General features: G+C 42.3%; 2 protein-coding genes across 6 annotated transcripts in view; one reads left to right on the forward strand and one right to left on the reverse strand.

The window, feature by feature from the left end:
- The window catches only part of gnal2 (guanine nucleotide binding protein (G protein), alpha activating activity polypeptide, olfactory type 2), a gene marked incomplete at its 5' end in the record, with an annotated part of 55,342 nt that extends 49,559 nt beyond the window's left edge, over nucleotides 1-5,783 (forward strand). For 2 of the 4 annotated variants that reach the window (XM_083928940.1, XM_083928942.1), the window contains 5 exons: nucleotides 2,387-2,445; nucleotides 2,676-2,796; nucleotides 3,026-3,156; nucleotides 3,241-3,308; nucleotides 5,133-5,783. In XM_083928940.1, the coding sequence (XP_083785066.1) occupies nucleotides 2,387-2,445; nucleotides 2,676-2,796; nucleotides 3,026-3,156; nucleotides 3,241-3,308; nucleotides 5,133-5,279 (526 nt within the window). In that variant the 3' untranslated portion in view covers nucleotides 5,280-5,783. Of the gene's footprint in view, nucleotides 1-2,386; nucleotides 2,446-2,675; nucleotides 2,797-3,025; nucleotides 3,309-5,132 lie in introns of all 4 variants that reach the window. The other 2 variants (XM_083928939.1, XM_083928941.1) reach the window with 1 other exon arrangement.
- Nucleotides 5,784-9,511: 3,728 nt separating this feature from the next.
- Nucleotides 9,512-19,960, reverse strand: mppe1 (metallophosphoesterase 1). 2 transcript variants are annotated; one of them, XR_014593531.1, is made up of 10 exons: nucleotides 19,499-19,960; nucleotides 19,251-19,359; nucleotides 17,526-17,629; nucleotides 16,468-16,548; nucleotides 14,694-14,802; nucleotides 14,306-14,386; nucleotides 12,389-12,511; nucleotides 11,983-12,123; nucleotides 10,389-10,634; nucleotides 9,512-9,552 (listed from the first exon to the last, which is right to left on the reverse strand). XR_014593531.1 is itself a non-coding variant. In XM_083929100.1 (9 exons), exons 1-9 carry the CDS (start codon nucleotides 19,747-19,749, stop codon nucleotides 10,449-10,451), a joined length of 1,185 nt encoding a protein of 394 aa, XP_083785226.1. In that variant the 5' UTR covers nucleotides 19,750-19,960; the 3' UTR covers nucleotides 9,827-10,448. The 2 variants fall into 2 exon arrangements, 1 of the variants encoding a protein (XP_083785226.1); XM_083929100.1 differs by lacking the exon at nucleotides 9,512-9,552 and having other exon boundaries at nucleotides 9,827-10,634.
- Nucleotides 19,961-24,660: the final 4,700 nt, after the last annotated feature.

Genomic DNA, 24,660 nt, shown 5'->3' on the forward strand with positions numbered 1-24,660 from the left:
ACTTACAGGACCGATTCAAGACGCTAGTTAGCACATTAACAACACAACCTATTTAAAAGAAAAGAAATCTATTTACCGTGCACTAGCAAACAAACAGTTACCAAGAGCTCAATGGCTAAAAAATAATCTTACCTGATGTAACAGTTTGTTTTGGATCTCATGCCCTTTTGACTTTGGTCCCTTGTTTAATTTCCTCACCTCCGTTTCTCTTCTTGTGCACTGATTCGCTTAAGCTGAACAGCCAATCAGAGTGTGAGTTCTCCCACCGATGGGTTCCGCAACTGATTCAACGCGCTAAATCGGCCGAAAAAACAGCCCTCAAGGGCCGCCTCATGCGTACGTTGCGGGATAAGCACAACTAGGGCAACAGACAATCACAGGCGGCTCAACATTAATCAGTGACCATCCATCAGCCGTCATTGTCTGAAACCAGCCTAGACGTTCAAGGTGTGGATGACGGTTCAGTCGTGAGTGAAGAGTGTGAAGAGTATGGGGCCCGGCACACAGCTCTGTAGGTGAAGGTGGAGGAGATGTTTGCCAACTGTGACTCACTGTGGTCGGTTTGTGAGGAAGTCCATGAGCACAGCGAAGAACCGAGGCCCAGGTTGTTCAGGTTGCTGACCAGTTTTGTGGGAGGTTATGATGTTAAATGCAAGGCTAAAGTCCATGAATAGCACCCTCACATAAGTGTTTGGTTCCTCTACTGTAAGTGTGTCATAGGGGTGTGGAGAGCTGTTGTGATGGCATCCTCTGTGGAGCGGTTTAACTGGTGCAGATCAGGTGGGATTATGGTTCTGATGTGTGAAAGAACACAAAGTTTCTTGAATCACTTCATAGCTATGGGTGTTAGTCATCGAGACACTTCACAGATGATTTTTTTTTTTGGACACTTGACTGACGGTGGAGTATCTAAGACCTGTTTAAGTTGGAACAGCTTGTTGTAACAGGAGGTTGAATATTTACCTCAAGCATGCTGACTAGAATATGCCCTTCAGTTTCTGGCCGGGCACTCCATCTGGGCCTGCTGCCTTACCTGCATGAACCTTCGTCTTCAGACTGATTCAGCACATCCGGCGGTTTGGGTTCATTTCCAGGCAGCAGTTTGATGGTCTAATAGTCAGTCAGTGATTAGCCACTCACAGATTTGAGTTATTTTTACGACCCGTTTTATTTTCTATTTCTTTTTCTCGCATTCTCGGCAAGTTGGCATTAATATTTTACTCTTTTTACTACTACTTACTTCTTTTATAACCAGCATTTAATACATTGCCCACACAGAGTCAGAAACCCACATCTCATCTCTCCCACTATTTATGGGGAACCTGTGTCAAACCTTTATTTAGTGTCCAACCTTTAGGTACAGGAACTTCATTACTTTGCCTCAGTTACAAACTTGATAGCCTATATAAGTGCCCCATTTATTTTATTTTTTATTTATTTATGTCATACAGTTTTTATTTTGAAATCTAACACCTTCACTGTATGCCAGAAAAAAATAAAGCCTATTTTCCAAACACAGAACATCCAAAATATCTCAGTGCCATCCACCCAAAGACAGAAACAACTCAACCAAAATACCAAGTAGATTTCTTAGGAAGTGGAAGTGTAAAAGCATCAATGTGCTTCCACCTCACTCTTTTACATACACCTTTATAAAATAATTACATACATGCCCCACTGAAGGAAGTATATTCAATCCTGTCCACATTCTTTCAGCAGCAGCAGCAGCAGCGTCTCCTAACTCGCTCACCCATTCCTCGGGCATTTTCCAGTTTCTGTGAATAAACTTGAAGCTGAGGGGGAAAAGAGCGTCATCAGTGCGTACAATCTCAAATGAATCCTCCGTGGTTGACAAGTGTGATTTCTAAGCAGGTGAAATCGGATGAGATGACCCAAATCTGCAGTCGGACACAACAGACAAAGCTATCATCTGAAACGGACCTTTGTATTAAATTATATCATCGTCCTGCATGAATGACACAACGTCCCCTTGGGTGTCCATTTTTCATAATTCACCTCGGATGACTTCCTAACATCCAGCCAGGGTCCCGCAGGGTACGGAGTAATGTGCAAACGTGGTTCTATATATTTTATGTTCATTAATTGATTACTTATGTATCCAGACTTCTCTTATCACGATTTAGGATTTCCCTGACCTGAGATCAGGAGCAGATCTAGCTCAAGACAAACAAACAGATTTTTTTGTGATGATCTACAAAGAAAATGAAATAAAAGAATATGGATAATCTTTAAAAAAATAAAACTGGCATGTCAACTTACTCAGGCCAGGACACTACAGTCCCACTAGAAAAATGAACTCTTTCATTAAAGAGGGCAGCAGTGAGTGTGTGGTTGTGTGTGACCCAGTATTTTGTTTCCTCCATAGCATGTTTGATGTTGGGGGCCAGAGAGATGAGAGGAGAAAATGGATCCAGTGCTTTAACGGTGAGTCTTTCAGCCTTTTTGTTCTTGTTCTTGTTCGACAAATTCTCCTCCTATCAGCACGTCTGTCTTAAAGTATTTTCTGACAGCTTCAGCATCACGTCACCTCTTATTTGACTCAATGTCTGATGTAGTTCCTCTTCTCTTCTCTTTTTTTTTCTGAAAAATAATTAATAATCATTTGAATAATAATTAAAGTATTTCTGATTCTGATTTTGATTCTCCTATTCCAGACGTCACTGCTATCATCTTCGTGGTGGCCAGCAGCAGCTACAACATGGTAATAAGGGAAGACAATAACACCAACAGGCTACGGGAAGCCCTGGATCTCTTCCGCAGTATTTGGAACAACAGGTGAGTCAGAAAAACAAATGAAGTGGTTTATGAATTTACGGTAAATCTACTGAATATTTTGTAGACCGATACTTTGTCAACCTTACTATCATCCATCGTAACATTTTACTCACCACTTTCAGTGTAGTGTTTTTTCTTTGAATTAACTGTTGCTTTATTCAGAGCCACTCTGACTCTGCATGCCGTGCTAATACCGTCTCTTCAATGTTGTTTTGTTGTCTGTTTGCAGATGGTTACGCACTATATCGGTCATATTATTCCTGAACAAGCAGGACATGCTGGCTGAGAAAGTATTAGCTGGAAAATCCAAAATTGAAGACTACTTCCCTGAATATGCTCGCTACACCATACCAAATGAAGGTTTGTTCCTCACTGAAACACTCACAGTACAGAGTTCCTCTTTACGTTGGTCAGTGTTAAACTGTGAATCTGTGGTTCTTTTAGCAACTCCTGAACCCGGCGAAGACCCAAGAGTGACGAGAGCTAAGTTCTTCATCCGAGATGAGTTTCTTGTAAGTATATCTCTGTATGTCTGGACTGTTTGAAGTGAGCTGAAGGTAATTAATATATAGCTGTGAATAGCTTGTCCTGCTGGAAGTCAATCAGAATGACCGTCTTAACTTAGTCATCAGAATGAAAGAGAGAAAAACAGACGACAGATGTGAGCACCAACATACTGTTTGTCAAAGCAACCACAGCAAGTACATGCAGGAACACTGAAGTGATGCATTAGAGTTGAGAGTAGAGCCCCTTTGCGACCACAGGAAGTTTCCACTGGGACTAGGGACCTTCTGACTAACTAACTCAGGGACGAGGATCTACATTAAGTTCTGGGGAGGTCAATTTAGCCCCCAATAGGTCCCTGATCCAAGTTCAGTACTTATTGAAAGTACAGAAACATTGGGGTGTGGTTTGCATGGATGACCGTCGGTGATGAGTCAAACACACACAGCAATCCTCCAACTTGCCTAGCGCTTTGTTCATAAAACAATGAATTACTCTAGTATCGATTTAGGATGAGGGGAGAACATTGAAGCGCAGTTAGGCTTTGCTGATGGCTTCCTGACTTATTTTGAATAAAAGACAGGGAAAAGGAGGACGGCAGGCTGCAGAGACAAAAGCTAAGGTTTTTTTAAATAAACCACGCGGGCACACACATACTCAACTGCAGGCCGCAGAGTGTGTTCACCCTGCCACCACCAGCAGCCCTACTCCGGTCATGTTGCTTTTTTCATATGTCAGGGAACTAACCTAACCTTCACCGGTCTTTAGGCTGCAGTGGAAACGCAGACAACAACGGGCTGAAGGAACCTTTTAGTTTTTTGAAAAGTTGTTCCTAGGGCTAAAATTCCCTGGAACTTTGGGTGGAAACCCAGAAAGGGTTTTATATAAACGCAGTGCAGCGAGGATACATACAATTCATGCATTGAGAAGTATTTAACAAGGACGTGCAGATGTGCAATCGCCCCACGGAGGTTCATATGAGTCAGCTGTCATGCTGCAATCGTTAACAGACACCCCAGTCTGCAGTGTAGTTGTTACACTTCACCAATAAACCACAAGATTACACAGAATTACATTAGGCATCATGATCAAAGAGAGTTTTTGTATCATGTCTCCTTGTCTGTCCATACATGCTGTCTTTCTCTCCCTGTCTGACAGGATGATCGGTGCCCCGATGTCTTAAGTTAAAGGGACACTTTGTTGATTTTAAACCAGCTCTGCGTCATGATAGTGTGGGTAGTCCGGAGCAGCGGGTGTCAGTTGGTCCAAGCTCCATGCGCTGCAGCCACGAAGTGAAGCCAAACACCGTTCATCTGCACACACTGCCATGACGCAGAGCTGGATTAAAATCGGCAAAGATTCTTTTAAAGTCTCATTCAGTGGGAGACTTAAAAACGTCCCCTAAAATACTTTAATGTTTCTGCGCAAAAGTTCCAACCTGCTGCGAGTCTGTTTGCAAGGTATATAACAATGGACTTAAACACATGGTAATAAATAAATAAATCCCAAGTTAATAACTTTTTGCAGCCACATATACTTGTGTGGCCTACACATATAGTTGATCCCATCCCAGTAAGAAAGGGGAAACCGTTCAGTTCAAACTAAGTGAATGATTTTTACAATGCCTGATTTCAGGGGGTGCAGCAAAAATAATGGGATACCTGAGCAAATACCTGAAGGTCAAAGGTCAGGAACAATCACAGGGCAGCACACCTGAAGAAATTCAGAGACCAGCTGAAGATCGAAAGTTGGCACACACACACAAAAAAAAAAAGCTTGAACCCGGCTGACATTTCATCCCTAATGCCTTCTGTCCCGTCTCTTCCCCTCAGCGGATCAGCACTGCGAGTGGCGACGGCAGACATTACTGCTACCCCCACTTCACCTGCGCCGTGGACACAGAGAACATCCGGCGAGTGTTCAACGACTGCCGGGACATCATCCAGAGAATGCACCTGCGGCAGTACGAACTCTTGTGATGGGAGACCGCCTCCGTCAGCCTTCTGTGTTTTTTCTCCACCATTCTGCATCCTTGACGAACCTTTCCTCCTCCTCCCCCCTTACTCCTCCCCCCTTCCTCTCCCCAAAGAAACCCTCAACAACCCCCTGACCACCCCTCCTGTCGAGGACTATGAAGTACTACTGAAGTGTGTCAAATCCTCTTCTTAACTTCTTAGCTTTTTCTACTTCTTTTTTTGTTTTTCTCTGAGACCGATTCATCCCCATTTCACCGATGTGAAAGGAAGGTTGGGGAACAAAGTTGTTGCGTGCCGCTTCTTGTTTTCTTCTCTTTCTTTTAATCCTTCCTTTTGAATGCCTTGATTTTTGTCATTCCACTAAGCCTTGGGCTACCTCCTTTTTTTTTTTCTTGCCCCTTTGTGTCCTTCTGTTTTTTTTGGCTTTGTCATTGGACCTGGACTGGTTGGTGTGAATACATAAAAACACACCTACAGGACCTCAGTGTAGAGGCAGTGCGTGTGTGCGTGTGTTAATGTGTGTGTGACGAAGAGAAGGAGGAATGCCATGTGAGCGAGCGCATGTGTTTATGTCTGTGTGTCACCTGCCGGTTAAAGCTGGCATCACCACCATGACCTTTACCCCCTTTTTTTTTTTGCCCCGTCACCCCCTCCGACCCGCTTCTTCTTTCCGCGTGGCGGACGACTGGACGACACCGGAGAGGAACGGGAGCGGACGGAGGGGAACCGAGTGGATGAAGAGATAAATGCACTTTGCATCAGGTTCCTTAATAACTTTTTTTTGTTTTTGTTGTTGTTGTTGTTTTTTCTCCAGAGGAAGCATACACACAATGTAGCATCACAATATTTATTACCCTGTCACGATGTTAGCTTGCTGAGCTGCAGGGTGCACCGAGCAGCCGAGAGACTTGTGGAGCGAAAGAGTAAAGTGGGAGGGGGGCACGAAATATGGCGACACGAAGAAGGATTTAAATGAAGGAAAAGGGACTGAGCTCTCTGCACCTTAGCCCTGCTGCCTCCACGGACTCGGACCTGCCTCCTTTTTTCCAAACAAACCATCCTTTTAGCTTAGAGATACTGATGGGAGGGGAGGGGCGGGGGGGACGGGAGAGAAAAATGTATTGTTCTCTTTTTTTTTTTTCTTTTTTTTTTTTTAAACTTGTACACTGTGCAAGGTTGAATTATCCTGTACAGACTGTAAAATGTAATATTATTTTGTACAACTTAATTGAAAGAAAAACAAATCTACTTGTAGATCTTTGTGCCTTGATTATGGCTGTACCTGTAAATGAGCTCAGATGTAAGTATGTTTTCGACTGCGCTGTACAGCTTGATGTCAATCTCTATCAGCAGCGGAAGACTGCGGGTAGGGGACTTTCTCTGTAGAGTTTAGTTTTTTCTGGTTTATAAAAAAAAGGAAATGCTGTTTAGTAAAAAATAAAAAATAGGGAAAAAATCCTAAAAACCTGTATACATTATGCAAATTAACCACTTACCTGCAGTGAAGACCAGATGTTGCAGCGCCATGCCTTTTTTTTTTTTCTTCTTTCTTTTGTTGGTTTTAATTTTTCCTCCTTTTTTTATTTTGATTTCTTTTGAATTTCACAGCTTTAAACAAACATTGGAAATCCATTGAAAGTGTCCAAATTGCAACCTGGTGTTGTTTTAATAGGAACCAACGTTTTTTCGATATGAAGTGTGTCTGAGATCTGTACTGATGTGTGTGCCTGTGCGCATGTGTACATAAAACAAACATAGACTCACAGACGCATTGTGCGTGTGTGCGTGCGTGTATGGGGGCGAGTGTGCGTTGTGTGTAAAATTTTATAAATGTATGTACATGTAAATTTATAGGTCTATATAAATATATATGTACAATTATACATGTTTAATTATGTGTGTGCCTAGGTGTACATACCTATGTATGTATACGGTAAATATGTATACATACACACATAGGAAAGCATGTTTAGAATGGAGATGAATAAATGAGAGCGTGCAATATTAGTAATTCTTTGGTCCTTTGGAGCCATACCCAATGGCACAGGCACTATGAATGTGTGAGCAGCACCCAACAAGACAAGCTCTTCTCCTTGTACAAACAGCATCAGCCTTTTCTTCTGCTACAGTACACATCTATCCCCAAAAGAGAGTGAACTGACTGGAGGTGCAAAAACCTTGTTTGGCCTGGGAGGATGATTAAATGACATTTTTATTTTCTTTAAATAAAGAGGCACATTAGAGGACTTTGCTTTATTTCCATCTTGGTGTCCAGTTGTGTCCACATTTGTTACCCCTGGGTTTTGTTTTCGATGCTTCACGCTGACGTTAACGCAGGGGCTCGTACACGCGGTACAGTTACAGTATGTGGGAGAGTGGGCCTGGGTACATGCAGTATCTTCCACTGTGTCTGCAGAATTGTTGTGGTGTAAATATAGGCCTTTTTCACAGCAGACATTTTGACTTGTCGTAGTAGGGAAAGCACAGCAGGTAGCACTAATAACATTAAAGATGGCTCCGTTGTGTCCCGGTGTCTGTGAGAACAATGACAGTGTGACAGCATGCACAGCACCAGGATCCTGAAAGTGAAGCAGCAACATGGCATCCAACCGTCGTTCATTTGAGTGTTTACACCAGTGCTTTGCTGTGAAAAAGGCCTGATGAGATATCCTGATACATCATGATATGCGACTCCTCACAGGTGTTTTCAGTTCATACCTGATCAGACCTCTAGTGAGGTCACAGCTACTCTGAGCTACTGAATGCTGGGGATTAGTCCCAGGAAAATCACTAAAATCACCTGTGAGGGTGTGCCTCTGGTGTTCAGGTCCGATTTTTTAAAGAAGGGATTATATAACTTTCATTTTGCCATACTTGATGACCGTTTATGAATGCAATAACTAACAGCAGGCCGTGGTATATTGTAATTATGTCAGCGCTAAGGGGTGTAGTTTGATGGTACGTCACATTCCCTCACTCCTGATTCACTGAACGTCAGTTTTACTAAACTGCGTGAAGACAACACTCCCTTGCTCTGTACCGATGGCATAAACCCTGTCACATGTAAGGGATAATGTAGAGCGAGGTCATTATTGCACATAACACCGCACAGGGTGATGTAGGACCTGTCTTGAATCACCCTGAAGCGGTTTAATTGGGCGGTGACGACTTATTACACGGCTACTTAATACAGAAATCCAAAATTTGATACAAAACATTTATTTAAACACAGTCCTCCAAAGTCTATGATCAGAACTCTACATATGAACGATGATGTGATGGACGAATCACAATAGATCATTCAACGAAGGAGATCAGGAGTGGATCATATGGAAACTAGTCTCCCATCATCATATATGTTATTTTAGACGACTGTATGTGCATATGTGCATTTTCTGAAAATGTATCCAGCACCACTCAGTTTTTTGGTTTTCTTGACTACAGCTGAGACGATTATTTGATTTATCGATTAGTTGATTGACCGTAAATTATTTGGTGACAACTTTATTAATCAGTTAATAAATTAAATAATTGAATTAGTAAATTATTAAGCAAAAACTGTTTAAACTTCTTAGCCGCGCAAACATCAGGATGCTGTTTGATATCCCTTTAGCCGGGTTAACTGATAATAATAATACATAACACCAAAATCATATAAAGATCCAATATTGCTGCTTTTGATTTGCAGCATTAGTAAAAATAGCTAAAACACACAGATATTACAGTGGGTGCCACCAAGTTCAAAGTCTCATCCTCACAGTAAACATCTTCATTTTGTTAAAACCTAAAAAAACTGTTTTGTGTTTCAATCACATTCATTTCTTTTGGTTACCGTGACGTCGTGTCCTTCTCTGCTGCCAGGGTCCAGATTTTGAAAAGTTGACGGTGCAGAACTCCCATTGATATTTTACCTCTTATATCAGGGGTGTCAAACTCAAACTCACAGGGGGCCAAATTTAAAAACTGGGACTACGTTGGGGGCCAAACTCAATATCTACAAAAACAAACAAACAAAAAACAAGACTGCAAATGTGCATGTGTTCCCTTCTCTCCAGATGTGTAACGTTGAACCTTCTCAGTGCAGGTCCTTGTTCTTGTCGTGGTGTTTCTTCTGTTTTATTCTTTGGTTACAGCCACGGTGGCTCTGCAGACGAGACCAACAGCTCTTTACCTTCAGACACAGATCATCTGCCTCCCACCGCTGCTGAAAGCTCCTGTTCTCCATCTTTCTTTGGGTCGTTTTTGGGGAGGGGTGGATTAAGTTTGTCTGCAGAGACTGGTAGCATGGATGCTCATGTGTGTGAACAGAAAAGTAGTCGTGTATGTGCTTTATACTCGCGGGCCAGCTCTCATAGAACCTTGATATGATCTTGGGGGCCAAATATAATTACACTGTGGGCCAGATTTGAACCCACGGGCCTGAGTTTGACACCCAACCTCTAGTTTAAACCACAACTCTCTTAAAACAGACCTTAAGATTCAGATTTATTATGTACAGTTCATCAGAAACATTTCAACAATTTGGCAAAACCCTCACAAACATTTGGCACAGAAAGTCAGCAATAAATAGATTTAGATATGCGTCTTAAAAACAACGAGGAACCTAGATGGCTTATCAGACGTCAACAACGGAGACAAAGTGTTCAGAGTGTGAGATGATCGGTGTGTTTACATCAGATCACAGTTAACATCAGGGTGAAGCCAGCATCTGACTTTACCACCTTAAATCAGACGCTTAATATTTACATATGTACTTTTTGTTTGATTTGTCTCAATGTGTACTTTTTAATACTTCAGCCCGTCAGTGACAGACACTTCTCTGTGATCGAAAAGCTTCATTTTCACGATGCATTCGCCTGCCAGGGAGGCTAAAACCAACACCAGTGATTTGAAACAACAATTTGGCCCAATATCTGCTCTGTCATCACAGGCAATAGTGACATCCTCACCGTCAGAAGTGATAAACTTTGAGTCCTCTCATGATATTTAAAACATATATCCGTGTCCTTCACAGTGCCGTCGAACATTTGGAGGAACACGTCAAGGAAAAGATTTTTGACCCGTTCTGAAGAGGAAACGTCACATTTGCAAATCCTCACATCAAGTATTTACCAAGTCAAGTGATCTCTGCTCCCCCGTGGCTCTGTCCTGGTGAACTCTGGGTAACGTAGTTCACAAAGACTTGTGCTTTCCCAGCAGACAGAGGCTGAGGCACTGCAGCAGGCCTTTCATCCACAGACAGTGAGCCATGAACAGCAGCAGCATGCAGGCGCCGGCTGAGCAGTAGACGCCGATCACCGTGCTCTCCTCCGGCAGGAAACACTTGGACAGAGCGTAACCGCCGGGCGACACCGACGCCTGGAGACAAGGAGGACATATGGGAGGTGATAATCAGTGTTAATATTGGCAGAGATGGCTCCAACATTTCAAATGGGAACTCTTATTTGCTTCCTTGCGGCACATTTTATGTCACTTTGACTATTTAAAAAAATACAATCCCTTATTGTTTATTATCCCAATAATATGTTTTGGTGCTTTTTAAGAGTTCGCCATCAAAACACACTTTTGTGGCATGATCATATATTTTCAAAACTGAAATCTCCCCACAAGGTCCATTTGACAGCTGTTCTAGAGCTTTCCATTATATCACACATTTCTATTTCTTCATTACAGTTACCTTTATGGTAGATATTCATATTGCAATATGGACAAGAAGTCCTTAAAGTGCTCAGCCGGACAGCTGCAGTGAACAATGATAGGATGAGTGTCACAGTGAGAAGACCTTTTACACACATCGAGCCTCACGCATGAATGCTTTCTTATTTTTCTCTCTCTTTTGTTCTTGCACAAAGCAATAAGAGAAAACAAATAAGAAACTTCTTCATAGTTTCCTTCATGAGACCTGCACTGACTGCCAGTCTGTACTCGCCCTCCTGAGTGTGTTGATGATCAGTGTGTGTCTGATCTTACATTGCATGTGCTTGCCGGGTAATTTGGAATTAAACGCTCCAATAATCCCATATCAGGGCAGGGGACTCCAGTGCCAACCACCCACTGTTGTTTGACAGGTAACGATAAACTCAGACAAAGGAAGGGAACGCCGCCCGAGGGCAGCAAATGGAAGAGAAAAACGTTTCTTCAGCAGATAGAAACTTTAATTAATTAGGTTATGTTAAGAAATCAAAATCTTATTTTCAAGTGTGTGAGCAAGGCAATTTACTTTAGGAAAACAGAAGATTTTTCATTATTTCATCTGTGAGTGTGTGTGTGTGTGTGTGTGTGTGTGTGTGTGTGTGTGTGTGTGTGTGTGTGTGTGTGTGTGTGTGTGTGCGCGCGCCTGCGGGCATATTGGTCTACAGTACTGTCATTTAGGCTTCGCCCTAATTATCTAGTATAAACATTTAAAATGATTGAATTAATTATTAACCGCAGAACATTTTTCTTCTGTCTTTTTATAAAGTAAATTGCTTTTTCATCATTGTTAATATTTCACAACTTTTGTGCGTGTTGGCTTGAGAGTACTCCAGGGCGCCCTTACATGGTGATCCTACAACAAGAGGGAGGTGAACGTAGTTATAGTATGTACGTGTAGTATCAGATCTTCATGCGTGAGCCTATAAAAAGGTTCATTACGACCACTCATCCACCATCATTTGTTTACATCATCCCTGAATAACAACAGAGCCAGATGTTGTTTTCCCCTCACCAGGATGAAGCTGGGGTTGTTTCTGTTCCTCCAGCTGAAGGACGGCACGCTGACTTCTGGGTACTTGTTGTCATGGAGAACCTCACATCCGCTGTGTGTGTGTCCACTCAGGATGAGGCGGGGCTTAAACCACTGCAGCAGCTGAGGAGAGAAATCCCACATCCAGCTCACACTCCGCTTGCTGATCGCTTACATCATCAGTCTGAGCATCGTCATCTGCCGTTTCTATAAGGCGCTATTTCTGACAGCAGACTGTACTTGAATTAGACGACACCGCTTCAGAGCAGATCCGAGCTTAGAGAGAGAGAGAGAGAGAGAGAGAGAGAGAGAGAGAGAGAGAGAGAGAGAGAGAGAGAGAGAGGGAGGGAAGAGCAGAGGCGGTGTGATGAGACTGCGGAGTACTCACCCTCTGTGAGGCCTCCTTTGACAACACGTCATACTTCTCCCTGAACAGCAGGTGTCGCTCTTCAGGCGGTGCAGCATCCAGTCCTGTGCAGCTGGCGTCGCTCACTCTGTACAGAGGATAGTGCTGGAGGACAGACAGCACGATTATTATCACCGCCTTACGTTTTGCAATTTTATCAGCTCAAAGAAAAGAAATAGAGAGAAGATTGTCAGGAGTTTGTGTGCAGCAAAGATCCTGGGTGAGTTCAGTCCAAATATTGTGCTCCAACAGCAAAACACACGTCCAAGAAAGTGGATTAACACTTGCTGCTAAAACAATTAACGACAATAAATCAATCAGTCGACGGAGGAGGAATCCTCAACGATTGATTTGATAGAAAAGATTTTTTGTTTCAGTCATTTATCAGAAGATCAAAATACATAATGTTTGCTAGTTTAAGTGTTTAAAATGTGAAAATTTGCTGTTTTTATGGATTATAAGATTGAAAATACTTGAATATCTTTGGGTACAAAATTCATTTGATGACATTATTTCTCTGGACTGTTTTTTCACTTTTTTCTGACACTGTAAAGACATTTGAAAGAAAAGAGTAAGATTAGATAAGAGTTGACCCTTTGTTCATTTAACAACAAACAAACAAAGTAAGTTCAGCCCCTTTGTTTCACATCAGACTGGGTCTATCTGTAACCTCTCAGTTTTCCTCATCAAGCAGCTTTAAGATTGTTATTAAAATCATCTTATTCCACACTGTCTGATAATATCACATATAGCACTTCATTAAAGCCGCAGTATACAGTGTTTAAAGGGGACATATTGTGCTCATTTTCACGTTCATACTGTATTATAGGTTTCTACAAGAGACACTATTTTTCTCATACTTTCCGTCTGAAACGCTCTCTCTGAGCCTGTCTCTGTGGGGCCAACGTCACAAATCAACCAACAACAGATTCATCCCGTGCAGCCGAGCCACAGCCAGACATGATAGCGGGCAAGCCAGCTAAGGTTAGCCAGCTAGCTGTAACGTTGCTACGCTGCTACGCGGATTTGGCGTTGCTTGCTTCGTAACTTTAGCTGATAATGTAATTTGCAAAGGTAGAGTCAGCCAGATCTGCCGTGGTAGTCTGGAGTCTCTATGTTCCTTTGTTCCCAGGTCCCATAAGCCTCTGCCTCCACTGGTTTAATTCAGCATTTTGTTTGGGTTAGGGGTTAAGGTCAGGGTCAGGGTCAGGGGGCAGTGTTAGGGTCTACATAGACATTTTTGCTAGGGAATTCGGCACTGATGTGGAAAAAATAACAGACTAGGGAACCCCCAGCCACATATAAAGCAGGGAACATAGGACCTGGGGAACATAGGACCTGGGGAACATAGGACCTGGGGAACATAGGACCTGGGGAACATAGGACCCGGGGAACATAGGTACGCTCCCTAGCCACCATTAGCACACACAAGCCAACTCGCGTTTTTAAGAGAAATGATCTACAATTAATGATTCCTTTAATAATTTTAAATGTTTACCCTTATTGAAGATAATTCGGTGGAAGCCTAGAAAACTTTGCACCAATATGCCCACAGGCACACACACACACACACACTGCAGAACAGTTTTCTTTCTTTCTTTTCACAAACTATTTTTGCACTGCTCGATAAGATAAGTTCAGTTTCAACATTGAATGGTCAGGTATTTGGGAAGACACCTGAAATAGTGCGAGAGACACTTTAAGGCCACTGTGGACAGGAGGAACAATCACATCGACCAATAACCCTCCATGTACAGATCAGTCTGTGAGTGTTGTATCAAGACAGAATGATTCCTCTGACCAGAGCTTCTGAAGAGGAGCGATCGTACCCTTGTCTGCTCTATGTCTGCAGACAGATAAGAGAGTGCATTCAGACACCTACATCTGCAGTTTGTTTACCTGCAGCATGATGGGGGGTGTTGGGGGATAAAGCTGCGAGCCCTCACAGCTGTCCGTCACTCCGCTGCCCGGCTGCGAGTTCTGCAGAAAAGACCACATGAAGAATGAATCGGTTGTCTTGTCACAGCGCGTCCTTAATTTCACACCTTCTGTTTCCAGATTTGTGCCGTTTGTACGTAGAAAGAAAAGCAATCGGCCGCCACTATGAATGTCTACAAACACTGTTTAAAAAGAACAAAACACAGCTTCGACTGAGCTTCGGATATAAGTGTGTGTTTCCCTTCTTCTCACTTGACTTGAGTCTTTCACACTCAGTGAGCAGGAGAGTGTGTTCGGGGAGGTTGAGTGCATGAAATGTGCCAATGACTTTCAGAAATGTTCCTCCCACCTGAAGAGAACAGTTGAGGTCTCTGGAGAGTTTGATCAGCTCCTTCTCCACCGACTGACAGATGGGACACCCGTCGCCGTGCAGGGCCACGCTGTTCACCAGCAGGAAGCTGAAGAGAGAGAGAAACGTCTTAGTGACTCTGGTACAGTAACTTCAGTGAAGTACAGCAGAGATGCAGTGAGGCTGCACACATGCATCATATTACGGGTTTTTTTACGGCCACATACGCGCATGGCTGGATTATAACACACACGGAGGGGGAGTGACTTAATACTGTGCACAGGACGCCATTACTCCACTATAGTTTTATTACATACAATATATATGTTTGCTGCTATATTAATGTCCTGAATAGCAAGTGTAGCGCCTTCAAATACTACTACTAATAATAATAACAATTAGAAAAACAATTTGTGGACATTAATGTGAAAATATATTTACATTGGAGTTCAATACTAAATATTTTCATCATAAATAAACAGTTTTATAGTAAATATTTGGTTCTAGTTTAATAGCATGTTAAGTGTACAGTATATAATATGTCTTTTGGAGTACTCTCTTCTACAATGCATACAAAAAAATACATCATGAATCATTCATTCATTCATTCATCTTCAACCGCTTATCCCGGGGTATTTTATCTTATTTCAGATACGTTTAAATGACTTTCTCTGTATATTTTTGATAATTATAGCAACAAATACTGTTACATGAACCAAAGGACAAAAAACAAAAAACATTTACTCTATATATTTATCATATTTTACTTTAACACTGTTTTTACCTGGTGTATTGTGTTTTATATTCTATTCCTTTCTTTGGTCTATATATTTTATATATAAATTAGTTACATTTTTGTTATAACAGTAGTCTCACAGGAAAACTCCATCATATCAATCAATCAAGTATTTCTCTCTGAATTGAAGACCGTAAACCGTATTTTCTTAAACAAGACGAGTTAATACTATAGAATATTCATCATCATTCATCTTCAACCGCTTGTCCCTGTCAGGGGGGGGCTGGAGCCGATCCCAGCTGACATCGGGCGTGAGGCGGGGTACACCCTGGACAGGACGCCAGTCTATCGCAGGGCACATAGAGACGAACAGAGACAGACAACCATTCACACCTAAGCGTGCATGTCTTTGGACTGTGGGAGGAAACTGGAGAACCCGGAGAAAACCCACGCAGACACGGGGAGAACATGCAAACTCCACACAGAAAGGCCCAGGCCTGGATGCAAACCTGGAACCTTCTCTCTGTGAGGCGACAGTGCTAAACTACACCACCGTGCAGCCTATAGAATATTAGAATAAAACAATATTTAACCACCACCCCCCCTTTTTTTTTTAAAGGAATTAATGTTTAAATCACGAAGCAAACAAAGAAAAAGGCAGGTCACCAGAACTAGAATTATCTAGTGACTAATAACAAACTTTGCTTAGTTGATTTGGAAACTAAATTTAACTGGAAACTAAATTAAATACTCCGTCAGGATTCAATGACAAACTCAAATGGCTTGATAGGAAGGAGATTTTTGCAGTGCTGTGTGTTCATCAGCACAAAGTGTGAAAATATAAATGCAATTTGTCATTTGAACCTACAGTATTAGCAGATATTTAGGACTTCTGGAACAGTTTACCCTCTGTTGACTTGTTTAAAAGCACATTTTTGCCCCAAAACGCCCCTGACTCAGGATATTCAACTGTGACCTTCCAGCGTGCTGAGTCATTCTGCAGGGTCATCGTGTATGTCACGTCCTCCTGTCACTCACTTAACTCCCTTTTTGGTGACGATCCTGGTGGATGAAGCGTTAAAGACCTTCTCGAAGCGTTGCAGCTTGAACCAGTCCATCCTGCAGGGAGACACACACAAGACGCGTGCAACATTAAAAAAAAAAAAAACCCAACCTGCTGCTCAGTCTGTCACGTCTGTCATACGCGTTACATAAGAGCTTTGCCATCTCACTTCCTGTGGCACGCGTCCAATCAAAGCACATGCGAGCCGCACTGTGTGTCTGCATAATCCCATTTTTCTGAATTAAACAACCCAAACACACACTAAACTGCAGGACCATCGCATGCATCGTTGTGTATTTGCTTTCACTGCTTCTTCCCCTGAGATATTAAGAACAAGAGTTTCAAAACAAAAAGAGTGTTGCATACAGAGGGTGGACATAATAAACGCAACATCTCTGCAATATAATGCAATCCAATACAACCATACAGGCTCTACAATTACCATTAAGTCGAATCAAGACATCTGTGATACAAGTATTGCATTATATTGCACAGGTGATTCTTTGCATTTGCATTTGTTTATGTGACCAAATGAACTACAGTGCCCATGTTCACTGTAATGAAGTGTCCTCACATGTATCTATGGCCCTGACTGCTTTGACTGTGTTCAACTCTCGTACAGTGTGTCTCAGTAATTGGCTGGTGATCAAGTATTTCCTCAAACGTTATATAAAATGTGGGCAAAGTCCTGTAGCTTGTGTTGTTTGCGCAGTAATAGCATGAGGCATTTATTGACATTCTTTTGGCCTCTGGAAGTGTTTTCTTTCTTTTTGTCACAAAACCTTTTTGAGTCAAGGTCTGTTGTCAGATATGTCTGTTAACTGTGGGGTGGATAATAAGACTAGAAACCACCGTGCTGAGGTATTCTGAGGTCTAAAAGGTGACAGACGGTGAAATCAAAGTCTTTATGTCATTGTGACTCTCACTCTAAACCCTGCACAGCTTTATCTGGAGTACGCTGAAGGTGATCAGGCAGTTAGTAAGACTAAAGGTCGAACAAGTAAAACCATAAAGTTGTCGAGCCTGTCCTTACTCGTAATGGAAACCGATGTCGTGATTTCCAACCAGTACGACCAGTTCTGTGTCAGTGGAGTGTCTGAACATCCTATGGAAGCGGCGCACGTCGTCCTCCCAGTGCTGCAGAGAGGCAGAGAGAACAACACAAACACACAGCTGAAGCAGGTCTCAGTGCAGGCCTTTAATACGGCAGAGACTCCCATGGGAGGCTCATGAGACTTAATTGGATCTCTGGTCCCCCAGCAGCCCCCCTTGGGTGGCTGAGACGGGCGGCTTTGATTCAGACTCCAGATTCACTTTGGCACCTGCAGGGGCCTTTAATTACATCAGTGCTGTGGCTTCACGTGATGTTTTTCATACTGATGTGTCTCTAAATGACTCCCCCATGCTACTCTTAATTAGGGCTGAGTGACAGGCGATTAACTGACAATACTTTCCATAATCGATTTATCTTTGGAGTCACTTAACAGGCAAAAATAACCATACATCTGCTGGTTTTAGGTTATTGACAAAGAAGTTTTAGATCCTTTTAAATCAAACGTATTCAGAGTACGGGATAAAAAAGAGAGATGAGGATGCCACTTAGGGTTTTAAGAAATAGTGATGGTTACTTTGAACATTTATAGATCAAACTGTAAAAAAAAGAGTCATTGGTTGCAGCTAAAGCCGTCCTGATACTGATACCTTTATCGCAAATGCCTCCGATCCTGCCCAACAGGCTGGTATCGTATCCACAAGTATGTGAGTCTATGTACTGATCTGAAACCACGTAATTAAGCCCAGAGAAAAAGCTAGTAGTTTATTTATGTTCTTTTAATGTTATGACTGATTGTCAAACTAGATAATAAAATAAAGTTACATCACATTTTATTCTCTGCATGTTTGTTCATGTTTTAAGAACTTGCAACAATAGGAAATCATAGCACACCCATACATACAGTCTACAGCTGATAAAATACATTTTATATATATCTATAGTAAATATAGTAAGGACATTTATTATTAGTATTTAGTATTATTTCTCCTTCTGCAAATTCAAAGCTCCGACACAATTAGTCGATTAACTGAAATTTTAATAGTCAGTCAATTGTCAAAGTCATGTATTTGCTGGTTCCCTGTTGTTTTTTATATCTCAGATTTAAAAAAATCTCTAACCGCAGACCTACTTTCAGTCTTTCTCTTTCTGCAAATGCAATGATTTGAGTCCTGCCTCTTGCAAAAACATCCACTGAATACAAATTACATGAAGAGATGCCAACTGTGTTGAGTGTGGCAATGTATGAGGAGCCTGATGGGGGAACACAGTAGATTTAGTGGAGATTTTACAGTCTGCAAGCTCTGTTTCCTGTTTTAATGAGGGTTTCCTGTGTGCTGCACTTGCTCAACACTTACTCTTTCTTCTATCTGACTTGAGTGATCGCATTTGACAATCCAGTAATAGATGTGTGAGGATTCCCGGGGGATGCTTCCTTTTTTCTTCTTCTTCTTCCCTAAAGCAGGCTGGATGTAGGCTATGTTACCTAGGAGAGCTGAGAGGATGCAGGCTGCAGATGCTGTTGCTGTTGGTGTTTTCTCCAAAAACCTGCAGCCTCTCAGGCCTGAAAGGTTCTCCTCCACATCATCCCCACCATTCCCACCACCATCATCATCATCATCATCATCCCCACCATCATCATCATCATCATAAGCACTGTGGGTTTGCAGGCAAAGCAACAAAGGGGGAAAGGGAGCTCTACGTTACCTTCTGGGAGCTCCACTTGCCTTCGTCGAAGATGTCCCCGAGAATAAACACTATTTCGGGCCTGAGCAGCCACAGAGCGGTCTGGAAAGCCCTCTCCATCTGCCATTCCCTGTGGGTTTTGGAGACAACAAGTAAGCATTATTTGTTGTGTTGTTTACACTCCTGCAGAGCCCGGAGCACAGACGGATGGAAAGAGGAACAGTGATGGATTGCTTTAAAAAAAAAAAGAAAAAAAAAAAAGACATCACCTCCTCAGCTTGTCGAACCAGTGTCCCCCGACGGCTCCGAGGAGGTGGGTGTCCGACAGCACCATTGCGCGGACCGTTGTGTCCATCGGCCGGCCGTCGATGCCCTCTCCGCCGCGGGCATGGTTGGTCTTCGGCCAGGCGCACTTGAGGATGGTCGGGAAGTAGATGAGATACTCGCAGAAGAAGAAAGCGCCGACGACCAGGAGAATCAGCAGCACCGCAACCATCCATCTGACGCTAAACCTCGGCATTTCTTTGTTATTCGGTGTTTGGGATGCCCTGAACTGGCGCACTGGCGGTGATGGAGCGGTCCATGAGGCATCTTATCCCCTCTCTTCCAGACCGTCCAGACTGTTCAGGTCTGCAGCCGAGCGATGCTCATGGCAACTGCTCCGAGGCTGAGCCCGACCCCAAAAACATCAACTCCGTGCGTCGTCCCGGTCCTCCGGAATATCAGATAAAAAGTTCAGATAGATGAGCCAGCCGAGAGGAGCAGCAGCCGCTGCCTCTGTCTCGCAATCAGATCTGCTCTCGGCTCTCAACAGTCAAGCTACAAGCAACACTGCATCTGCGCGCTTTTCAAAATAAAAGTCACAAGCCTTTAAGACAACAATGGAAATGGGATGTCTTCAGAGCAGTGGTGGAAGTACTGGAGTCAGAGTAGCAATACCACAGCAGAAAAACAAGGAGGCTAAATGAACAAAAGTAGCCTATTATTATCAAAATCTACTTAAAGTACCAAGAGTAAAAGTTCTCATTATGCCTACCTTCACATTTGATAAGAATATATAGGCTATTATATATCACTGTGGTCAGTGGCAGATTAAGGTGGTCATGGGCTACTGTTGGTTTGGTCCCCCCACATTATTATTCCTGCTTTATCAGAAATGAACCCCGCGAGAACAGAAGAGTACGCCACCTTGAAAAATCCTGTCAGTTAGGGAATTTTCTTTAGGAGATCTTGGTGCCTTGGTCTTGTACTTTTCTTTTTCGTGCTCCTCTATCACATTTCCTCTCTGACATTTTGCTGCTATACTTTCTAGTAACAGTCAGTGAAAACAAAAGTGACCACATGATTGCAGCTGATTGGGTAAATGAGTTTCATATCTATCCAATCACCAATCAGCGACTTCATTTCTTTGAATGTTTCTAAGTTTTTTTTTCCTAGTGTTGTAAATTATTAAAGAAATTCATATAGTCTGGCCAATCTGGGGCCACTGACTGTGGTGCATTGATCTGTACGCATCACTTATGTTGCAGCTGATACAGGTGGAGCTAATTTCAGCTACTTTATTTGGCCTAAGCTGGGCACCCGAATCTATGATAACGCATTGGTCCATTTACATGTTTGTATTTACAATCCGACTCTGCAAAGTAACTATTGTCAGATTTCATCACATTAATGTAGATTGTGAAATGTAAAGTGAAAGGTTGGCGACAACATGAGCGTCCAGAAGTAGAAGTAGGGTTGTAGCATGACATGGAAAATACAAGTGCAAATTTACAAATATTAAAAAAGTACATAAATAAAAAATACAAAACCCTGTCCAACATTGATTGTGGTTAATAACTAAATAAAATAAATGGAACTTAAAGAAGGAGGACATTTGTGTATGCCCTGTCTGCAAAGATGATTTGGTGTTAGAAACCTGACAAACATAAAAACACAACCATGTAAAAATATGTTTAAAAATATTATCTTTAACTTTTTTGTTGCTCTCTCTCTCTCTCTCTCTCTCTCTGTGTCTCTCTCTCTGTGTCTCTCTCTCTCTCTCTCTCTCACACTCTCTCTCTCTCCCTCTCTCTCTCTCTCTCTCTCTCTCTCTCTCTCTCTCTCCCTCTCTCTCTCTCTCTCTCTCTCTCTGTGTCTCTCTCTCTCTCTCTCTGTCTCTCTCTCTCTCTCCCTCTCTCTGTCTCTCTCTCTCTCTCTCTCTCTCTCTCTCTCACTCTCTCTCCCCCCCCCCCCCCCTCTCTCTCGTTGCAAGTTTTCAATTTAAAAGCAAATTAATTTGACTTCCGGTATTTGTCTTGCTAACACTTGCTGACTTGACTGTGTGTTTGTGGAGCAGTGAGTGATGATGGGCAGGAGAGATTCTTAAAAAAAACAACAACAAAACACTTGAATTAAAAGTTATTAAAAAGTCAGAGTTGCCCGTCTGTAATACTAAAGGCTAATGAAAGCATTGGTAAATCTCATCAGTGGTAAGAAAACCTGGCATCCGTCCGCACAAATTCTAACAGATGGAAAGGATCCAAGAGCTATGGGACAAATGAGATTAAGTGATTAGGAGCAGAAATGTGATCAGCAAGAAACTGCTTGTGTGAGCAGCTCTGACTGAAACTAAGGAGGAAGCCCAAACAGAAAACTGCTCTAACAAACCTGTTATATACTTAAGGCCCTTCACTCAGGCAACCTGCTAAACTAGTTAGTTTGCAAGTCTCATGTAGGCCCCAGTCGTCACTCATTTCCTGTCTTCGCCCTGACCCTAAACCTTTGTTCCAGCAGCAGAAACAGACGCTCGGCGCGAGATTTGACTCACGCAGAGAGAGGAAGCTGCAAGAGTGAAAAGTAGAGCACAGCAACAGCAGCAGAACAGAGGGGAAACTGGCGCATGACAGCATGATTAAAGGGAAAGGCATCTCTTCAGACATATGATTTGTCTGTGATCATGAATGAGCATTTTTGTCTCTAGAAACCAAAAAGGGTGGAGGACTCAAAACTCCACTCCCCTCCAGATGTGCAGCCTGGCTTTACTCCAGGAACAACAGGCTGTGAGGACATGTAGAGTGTTGGGTTTTAACTATAAACTGCCCTTCAAATGCTTCGGGACTGATTTTGAAAGACTCCCCAGCTTTCAGTCTAGAGGAGAAAGCGCTGAGAGTGATTCACTAATACCAACAAATCCACACTAACGACGAGTCAAACAACACTCTTTATATTACAAATCCAGCGGTCAGAGTGTTAGCTAGCCGAGATCATGTTCTCAGAAGGTTCTCTGGGAATTTGCGGGGAGCCATCAACCTTGGGGGAGCTTATAATCTAGTTAGAAATTGCACAATTCTTTAACTCATGTCAGTTTTGAGGCTGGTATTCAGCTTTTCTCCACCTGAATTTCATTCCTGGCGTCATGAAGAAGGCTTTAAAACAACATTTAAGCCTTTATGTTAGGAACTTAAGAGGATGTTAACCACACACACACACACACACACACACACACACACACACACACACACACACACACACACACACACACACACACACACACACATTAGCTACAGCTTCATGAGATGCCAGACTACCAGCTGTATTTGTTTATCTGAATGCAATGCAGTCGTTTGTGTCTGGTATGGGTCAAACTCCAAAAACATGACTTTAAACAGCTGAGTGTTACTTTAATTAAATAGTAAATAGTGTATGGGGACTATTTTCAAATGTGCACTGAGGAAAAGGATGTATCAGTCTACATGAAAGATACCTGGATCAGCTAATTGATGGCTTTGTTGTCGTGTGATTTGTTGACAAACTTGGATGATTAAAGAATTTGCCCCTGGGATTATTAAAGCATTTCTGCTTCTGATTCTGAACATCACCCGTCTTAACCGGTATCAATCCTTAGCTGATTAATGAACACATCAAGTGTTTCCCCATGGGAACTTTAATCCTAACACTGTTGAGACGAAGACAATGTTTAGATCATCATGTCGAGAAATAAAAAGCTGTGAGCAGCACTATAAATAAAGAGCTGAGTGTTAAAGTCATTTAAGAGTTAGGTCACTTAAAAACTCCAAACTTCCAGAAGAAACACACGGAGAACATGACCTCAGTGTTCGTAATGGCCCCTTTTTTAAAAAATCTGCAGGAAACACTCATTCAGGCTGTCATTAACGTAACAACTGAAGGCGACACAGAAGACAAGCGAGTCAGATTTGCATGAGGACAAAGGGCACCCGCCTGTGTTAGAGTATCTGCTGCTTCTCAACGATTCTGTGTCCAAACCAGATTTGATTCATGTTAAATTCCTCCTATTGGTCAGCCTCCAGACACTCATTAGAAGCTGATTGTGCAGTTATTATGCAGCGTTGGTAAAAAGAGAAATTGCTACTGTAAGCTTCCCTTTGCCCAAGACCTGCCAACACTGTTTCACCGCAGCGGATTTAACTGTGTCTCAGCTTCCCTGTCGTTCTTTAGAAATGTGACAATGGATCGGAAGTGAAAAGTACTGTTTTTGCACACTTTTTTTTTTAAAAGATTTAATTATTTTGAGTTTAAATGGGATAGATTTCAACTTGCATTTATTCATTCTAACAAATATGTAATAAGTGTTTCTATAAATTGTAAAAAATGTGTACAGGTTTAACACATCAGTGGACAAAAATGGAGCTAATCCTTCCTTCTTTAACGCAAAGAATTAGTCAAGACTTTTTGAGAAATAAGCTTTTTCGCTTCTCACCAGCAGCTGGTTAGCTTAGACAAGGCAAGGCAACTTTATTTGTAACGCACTTTTCATACACAAGGCAGACTCAAAGTGCTTCACAGCACAACAGCACAACATGTCATGAATTAAAATGCATTACAGAAAGACAGAGAAGAAAAACAGTGCGGACGTTAAAAGTGCAAAGGTTTAGCAGAAAGCTGAGGTGAACATAAAAGTTTTCAGTCTAGTTTTAAAAGTGGTCAGAGTGGGTGAAAGTCTCACATCTTCAGGAAGTTTATTCCAGCTGTTTGTTGCATAATGACTGAAAGATGCTTTCCCTTGATTTGAGTTTACTCTGCGAACCACTAACAGATTGGTCTCAGAGGATCTCAGTGATCTAGAAGGCTTATGTAGTGGGAGCATATCAGTGATATACTTCGGCCCTAGACCATGTAGTGATTTATATGTGAGCAGGAGGATTTTAAAATCAATTGTCTGACGTACAGGAAGCCAGTGTAATGATTTAAGAATAAAAGAATACAATTTTCTGGTCTTTGTTAGAACTCTAGCAGCAGCGTTCTGAACAAGCTGTAACTGCCTGACAGTTTTTTTGGGAAGTCTTCCCAAGATAAAGACTGGAAACAGGGGGAAACAGCTAGCATAACTGTGTGTGCAGGTAACTAAGAATGGTCTTAATGGGAGGTGTGCAAACGGCTTGAACCAGGCAACCAGCTCAGTCTCCAGGAA

Source organism: Echiichthys vipera (assembly GCF_963691815.1).
Source record: "Echiichthys vipera genome assembly, chromosome: 15".
Classification (NCBI taxonomy): domain Eukaryota; kingdom Metazoa; phylum Chordata; class Actinopteri; order Perciformes; family Trachinidae; genus Echiichthys; species Echiichthys vipera.

What these genes read in the sequence shown, in the direction of transcription:
- mppe1 (XM_083929100.1), bottom strand. Translation starts at nt 19,749, where the DNA reads ATGCCGAGGTTTAGCGTCAGATGGATGGTTGCGGTGCTGCTGATTCTC. An exon ending in TGGTTCGACAAGCTGAGGAG is followed by an intron (nt 19,360 to 19,498) that starts GTGATGTCTTTT and finishes CAAAACCCACAG; the next exon opens with GGAATGGCAGATGGAGAGGG. An exon ending in CAAAGGAGGCCTCACAGAGG is followed by an intron (nt 12,124 to 12,388) that starts GTGAGTACTCCG and finishes TTCTCTCCTCAG; the next exon opens with CTGCTGCAGTGGTTTAAGCC.